The sequence below is a fragment of the Lepidothrix coronata genome, unplaced genomic scaffold, assembly GCF_001604755.1.
Source record: "Lepidothrix coronata isolate B3197 unplaced genomic scaffold, Lepidothrix_coronata-1.0 Scaffold52, whole genome shotgun sequence".
NCBI classification, from domain to species: Eukaryota; Metazoa; Chordata; class Aves; order Passeriformes; family Pipridae; genus Lepidothrix; species Lepidothrix coronata.
This window is the reverse complement of record NW_016690232.1, coordinates 1,200,149-1,207,300: the sequence shown is the minus strand read 5'-3', so window position 1 is coordinate 1,207,300 and position 7,152 is coordinate 1,200,149. Positions and strand designations below refer to the sequence as shown.

General features: G+C 54.2%; 1 protein-coding gene across 1 annotated transcript in view; it reads right to left on the bottom strand.

Moving 5' to 3' along the window:
* LOC108497845 (P-selectin-like) overlaps positions 1 to 5,863 on the bottom strand; it is a 10,543-nt gene extending 4,680 nt beyond the window's left edge. The window contains 7 exon segments of the mRNA XM_017815896.1: positions 2,180 to 2,362; positions 2,475 to 2,582; positions 2,678 to 3,067; positions 5,108 to 5,195; positions 5,703 to 5,731; positions 5,763 to 5,796; positions 5,798 to 5,863. Coding sequence (XP_017671385.1) covers positions 2,180 to 2,362; positions 2,475 to 2,582; positions 2,678 to 3,067; positions 5,108 to 5,195; positions 5,703 to 5,731; positions 5,763 to 5,796; positions 5,798 to 5,863 — 898 coding nt within the window.
* Between the last annotated feature and the right edge of the window lie 1,289 nt (positions 5,864 to 7,152).

Genomic DNA, 7,152 nt, shown 5'->3' with positions numbered 1-7,152 from the left:
AGGCACACATGGAGCCAAAGGTGAAGTCTCCATGGAGGTGGGAGCAGTTCAGCTCTCCCCAGTCTGGAGCACTGAGCACCGGGCAGGTGATGGCTGCAACGGGAGAGCAAGTCTCAGAGACAGAATAGATGCGGTTAAATCTAAGGATTAGGGCTGAATCCAAATCAAAGGAAACCAAAGCTGTGGTCATATGTCTTCAGCTTGCCTTTTTCACCCAGACTCGCCTCTTCAAAAACAGTAGTTGGTACAATGCTTTTTCTGCCCTACAAGTGATTTGCTGGGGGGCACACAATTGCTGCTCTGCAAGAGCCCTGTTTATCCCTTGCACTACCCTGGGTTGAAGGCCCTGGGATGTAGGACCACACCTGCTGCAGTCTACTTGCCTCCCTTCCTTTATTGGAGCAGAGACCTGGCTCTATCCTTGCCACAGTGGCAGGGGAATGGCTTTGGGGCTGTAGAGGACCAGATGGGATGACGGCAGTGGCTACAAGGATTGTGTGCCAGTGTCCCCAGGCTGTGGCCAGGATGTGCTTTGCTGCATGCCAGGGCAGCACCCAGCATTTGGTGGGGTGAGTGGCTCTGCTGCCTGCGGGACCACTGCAGGTTAGTGCCAGGAGGACATTTAACACCCCCATCACCCAGCCCAGCTGAAACACACCCCATCTACTGTACCTTCAGCTTTCAGACCAACACCAAACACTTTCCTAGGTAGACTTTTCTTTTTATAGCTGTTTTACAGGCAAGTCTGGTTTCCCACAGAATTCCCAGAGGTGTCTATTGATGAACATGTCATGCGGATGGGAGCAAGTGACCCAGCCCCTTTTGGGGCCAGCCAACAATGACCATGCAACAGCTGCAGGCAGGCACAGGGCAGGGTTTGAGACAGGGCAGGCAGCCTTGTCCTTCACAGCCCTCACAGCACCATCAGCCTCGCCACAGCAAGAACCTCTGCTCGTTTTTGGAGTAAGCCCAACTGGCAATGCTTACTAACACTGCTTTGTTATCACAAGCAACCATCTGACTCATCTGATTCTTTGCAAGAAACAAGAATCAATCATACATACAGCCAGCAGGAAAAAAACAAGGGGCTGGGAAAACAAGCCTCTGGGAACTTGAAAAGCCTGGAGCAGGCAGGCAGGCACAGCCTAGCTTGCCTGGGGGGACTTCCACAAAATTGGGAGCCAGCTCCTGCCCCTGCTGGGGATAATGACTACAGAGAATCACATCACAGCTCCATGACTGTTGCTCTTAACTGCAGAAAGTTTTGTTGGTCTCAGGTGCCTAAAGTAAGCACCGGGTTGGACTACAGGCACACCTTGCACAGGCTTCATTAGCAGCACTAACTTCAAGGCAGCTTTCTTTTTTAAGAATATATGTACAGAGACGCTGTTTGGCCCCTGGCAGTTTCTGCTGGGTCTCCCAATAGAGAGGGTCCCCAGTTGTGTCCCATGTCTGCTCCAGTCCTTGGCTCATCTCATCCTTGTGCAAGGCTGCAGCACAGGAAAGGTGGAGCAAGGTTCTCACATCCCCAGAGAAGCACAGCACTTCCCTGGGACGCGTGGTGCCTGGCTGCAAGCCCTCAAACCACCAACAGGAAGACTTTCCCTGCCCCTGCAGCATAACACACCACAGCTTTCTCTCCTCTGTGGCTTCCTGCCACGCTCTGTCCCTCCCAGCTTATATCTAACCTCATTTCATGGGTCCTTGTCCCCACTCAAGGTGGCTTGATGTGGCCTGCCAGGATACCCCCTTCCCCTGGCTGCAGGACAGCAGCCCCTCTTTTTTCTGAGGACCTTCAAGGTGCCAACCACCTTTCCAAGGCAGATCAGAGTGGGCTTGGGGAGATGAAGGCTGTGCCACTGGGTTGACAGAGGTGCTAAGACACCATCCTGACTCCTTGCTTAGTGCACAAAGGGTGCTGACATCTGGGTGGAATTCAGGACAGCGAGCAAGGGCACTGGGACAGCCAGGCAGAGCAGGGGGCTTATCCAGAGCTCACAGCTGCTCTGCTCGTTGCAGCCTCATGAGAGAATTGCCTCCCACATGCAGCACCAGGAGATGCTTCCACAAAGGGCAGGGCATGGCAAGACTTGCCTGAGCAGCATTGGGCACATAGTGGTGGTCCCCCCAAAGCATCAGTGCTGTATCCCTGAGACTCCCAGGCCCTGAGAGGTCCTACCTGTGCAGATGGGGATGTCTGCTGACCATTCCTGGGAAGGCAGGCACCGCAGCGTGCCCATCCCTTGCTGCTTGAACCCCTCCTGGCACCCAAACATGCAGGTGGAGTTGTAGCTGAAGTTTCCGTAGGGATGGCTGCAGTTCATGTGCGCTCCCTTGGGCTTCAGCTCAGCACACTGCACAACTGGGAGAGACACATCACTGCCAGCCCATTAGGAGCACAGGGAACTTGCCCAGTTTGCCACCAAGGCTCAGGCTCTCCAGCAGGGAGGGAAGGATGGGTATGGATGGCTCACCATACTGGCACTCGGGGCCGTGGAAGCCGGGGTAGCACTCGCAGCGGTAGCTCCCAATGGTCTCCACGCACTCGCCGCGCTGGCTGCATGAGGAGGGCTGGCAGGAGGCTGCACACACAGAGGATGGTCATCAGGAGCTGCTGGCCACCCTGGTGGTCCCCAGCCCACCCAATCCAGGTCTGGGCCACAGTCCCCCTACTAACCCTTGTAACACAGCGCCTTTTTCTTCCGGCTGCAGGGCTCGTCATTCCATTTGCCCGACTGCTCCTTCCGCTTGATGTAGATCTCCACGCAGTCCTGGTTGGAGCGGCGGTTGTTGGGCTCCCCAACTGCCCAGTTCTCTGCCTCCTTTGTCAGAACCTTCCTGGTGCCCACCCAGGTCCAGACGCCTCCCAGCTTGCGGATGCCAATCCAGTAGTAGGTCCCATGGCGGGGCAGGTTCTCGTTGAGGTACTCGATCTCCTCCTTGTTCTGGATTGCCACCAGGTCGGTAAAGAAGGTCTGGCAGTAATTCCTGGCCTGGTCCCATGTGTAGTCCCCTCGGTCACTGTAGTAGTACTTCCAGGCACCCACCTCCTCCCACAACACCATGCCTGTGAGAGAAGGTGAAGTCTGGGATCAATGCAGAAAGGATGGAGCTGGGTCAGGGATGGGATCCCTTAGGGCATGAGGGTAGTCTAAGCCTGGCCAGTGATCAGCTGAGTGAGGGGATGGGATGAAAGGGCAAATGTGGATGAGAATGGGGCTCTAAGGGTACATGGAGACCTGGGTAGATCAGGCATGGCAGAAGGAACTGAAAACAAGGGGATGGCACAGGGATGAGGAAGATGGGGAAGACAGGGTGAAGGCTGAGACAGTGGGCAGCATGGGGCAGGCAGAGTGCAGGTGGCAGAAGGACACCAAGTAGTGATGCCAACCCCTTGTCCAACACAAGTATTGAAAACCCAGCCCCATGGCCCTGTTCCTCTGCCCACAAAAAAGTTTCCCAAAGGGGAAAACCCTGCTTCAAGATGGTTCCTTAAACACGGTTCCTTCCTTGAGTGCAGAAGTGTGCCACTTCAGTTTTCTTCCTTTACAGTGTTACATCAGAGTCAGATTGGAGCAAGGCAGAGCAACAGGTATGCCCTCACTCCCCAAAGCATTTGGATCCCAACCTGCTCATCTGAGCTAGAGATGGTCTGAGGAGTCTTGTAAAACTCAGTGTTGCAAAACAAGATCTTACAAAAGTCAAACTCACATCCTGGTCATGCCTACCAGGCAGGGCATGGCCAGAGATTAACTGGAACCCATAGCCACAAGTGAAGGACACTTTGCTGAAACCCTGCTCTTATTTACTGCATTTCACACCACAACTTTACGCAATCAAAGGGTTTTAGCCACAAAAAGAAGCTTCCCCCCTTCTCCCCAGAAGTAGGTATCTCCACAACAGCTGAAAGTGATATGGTATTCATATTTTCATTTGTCAGAAAGTGATATGGGAATAAAAGCCTGCTCCAAACAACCAGCCTGGGGTGCCTTGTGTCTCAGGAGAGCACACCACACTGCAGTTATACAAAGGTCTGGGCATCACAGAATAGATGCAAATTTAGGGCTTCTCAAGTCTAATTAGAGCTGTAGTTTGGCCAATAATTATATATTTTTCTAAGTAAATTCTCATAATTTGTCTAGTTTTCCTTGTGAAAGAGCAAACTATCCACTTTGTTCAACAAAAACTGAAGCTGAGGAAAATGTGGTTTCCCACTACAGCCCTCATCTTTCTCCTTTAGGAATTTGGGGCTCCAGGACAGGAGCTCAGGGCACCTTCTGGGAGCCTGCCCCATCCTTAGTTCCCACTGCCCCCTCCTGGCCCTCACTGACTCCCCAGCCAACCCCTTGGCTCCCTTGGCAGCCCTGATACCTCTTCCCAGGGTGGTGCTCAGCACCCTCCACACTCAGGCTGTCTTTGCATTTTTGTTTTCCCTTCAGAGCTAAATCTCAGACTCCTCCTAACACTTCTGCATTTGCCTCATTTCTGTTCCTTAGCTCAGTCATGAAAGGTCCTTTGGAAAATAATTCAGCTCACAGAGGATTTCCAGGGACAGAGCAGTCAACAGCAGGTTTTGCTCTGTGCAGTGCCAGCATGTGAAGGAAATATCCTACAGGCAGCAAAACCACACTCTTTTCTACTCTGATTTCTCCTCCTGATGTCAATTAGTAGCTCTAGTTCTGTGTGGTGCTGCCCCAGCTGTGCTCCCAACCCTTGCACCTGTGTGTCCTGTGCCCGTGTCCATGCCCAACTCTGCAGCACAGGTGTGGGTGTAGGCAGTGGGTAGAGCTGCTGCTGCCTTTCTCCAGTTCACAGTAGGGTGCAGCAGCTGCCATGCTGCATGTGGGGAACCAGACACCCTGCAGGGACCCCACTTGCAGCTGAGCTCACCCTGGGGGAGCGTGGACTGCCTGGAGGAAGCTGGCCTGAGCAGACACAGCCTCCTCCCAGCCCAGGAGGATCCACCCCTGGAGCTGGCAGCCACAAGGGTTGTGACTGATGACCCTCCAGAATAACACTGGAGCTGCCCTGCTCCAGTTTCCCAGACCTGCAGACTCCTTGGCAGCAGGGTCACACGGGGCTCACTGAGCGGGCGGTGGTGACTTACCCCATGTGATGGCAGCGATGCCCAGGTAGATGCCACGAGAGCCCAGAGTCCATGTCCTCCCAGCAGACTGCAGTCCCACAGCAGTGCCCTGACAGGGAGGGAGATGTGAGCACACACATCCCAAGAGGCTCACACACACTCACAGTGCTGGCAGGCAGTCCTAGTGGACATGAGGGCACGGTTCTTGTGCCAGCTCACATACAGGCATGGATGGTGCTGCCAGGTATGGCTCTGCTGTAGAAAGGGCCCTTCCAGGGAGGCACTCTGGGGGGCTTTGCCTGCAGCACGGCTGAGCAGTGAGGGAGACACTGCTGGCAATGCAGTTCACTCCTGCGGAGTCCCTAAATCCAGGGCATGTCCTGTGGCCTCCCAGCCCTTCCTGCTCAGCCAGGGCTGGCATCTGCCTTGCAGTGGCAGTGCCCTGTGTGCCTGGGGTCACCCGGGCAGGGTGTCTCTGGAGCAGCCTGTGTGTGTCCCACAGCCCCCCGACAGTGGCACTAGTTCCTCTCAGTGCCTGCCCATAGCCCTGCCCTCCTCCAAATCCCCTTTTCCAGGCAGACCCTGAGTCATCCCCAAGGAAAGGAGCAGGACCTACCATGTTGGTGCTGCAGACACGCCTTGCCCAGCCAGTGGCAGTGCCAAGTGTGTGTGGTCCCCGGCAGGCAGCGGTGCTCACACTTCCTCTGAGCCTGCAGAGCATCGCTCCCTGCCCTTGGTCTCTTCCCCTCCCACCCCAGCCCCACTGCCAGCCCTCATCCTGCCCCACATCACCGCCTCCCACACCACAGGGCTCTCCCACCCCAAGAAACCCTTCTCTCACCTGGGGCTGGAAGGGAACAGCGGGGTCCCCACTGGCCATAGCCCTGGTGGGACTCAGCTCAGCACCAGCCCCATGGCATGGGAGCTGAGTGCATCCCCACACTGCCATAGGGATGTGACAAGCACAGGAGCTGACCCACAACCAGCCAGAATTGCCCAAGCCCCCCAGGAGGTGGAAAAAGGTCCCCCAGGAAGGGTTCAACCCCAGCCCATGGTGCCCGGGGCACCAAGACCTCTCTGACCCACCATGTCCATGTGGCAGCATCCACGCTGGTGGTTGGGAGACAGAGGAGGGATGAGGTGCGATGAGGTCCCACAGGGGCTGAGTGGGAGCGTGGCTCACAGCCTCCCAGCTCTCATGCTGGATGCTCTCCTTGCATGCAGGCTTTTTGTTCTGGCTGTGAATCCTCATATACCATTTATAAACAGTTACTTACACAATGTATTTTCCTGTCCTTATCTTTATAAGAAAGGTCCAATAATATGCCAGAGGAACTTCCCCTGACTTCTTAATTTCCATTAGAAACTTCCACCAGAGTTTCAGGAATATGCTTAATTGCATCCACCTCCCCTTGGATCATTCTTGAATCATAACAAATCTTTCCTTACCCCATTCTGCTCATACGTAAAACTGCCTTGGCAGGGTTTTCTGTAGGAATTACTCTGCTCACTTCCAGCTAAAACCAAGCAAAAGCCATGCAGGTCACATTCATCTTCCAGTTCCAAAGAAATTGATTCTGCTCCACTGGGACTCATTCTAAACAAAAGGAGGAACCCATCCCACAAAAGTCATAACCCACTAATTACTTTGCACTTGGCCAGTACAAATGAAACTCAGTTCCTGTCTCTGGATATCTTCCTTGCATCATGTTTTACTGCAATTGTCTATTTCTATGGAATTACTGGGGATGAGTCTGTATGTCCAGTAATTCAGGAGCACTCGCTTTCTAGCAGCTCATCGCTGAGGGTGGTCAATTATGGCACAGGAGAGGCAGGCAGAGAGGCTGAGGGGCAGCTGCTGGGACAGGAGAGCATCTTCAAATGCTGAGGGTCAGCTGGCCAGGGTGGGAACTGCCTCTCCCACTGATGAGACACCTGCTGGGACTCACAGAGGTGTTTGTGGGTGTGTGGCCCAAGAGAGAGCAGGCAGTGCCCCTGCCAGTTTCACTTCTGCTGAAACCCAACACGGTAGGGTAGAGTAGTAGAAAAAAAATATTCCCACCTTT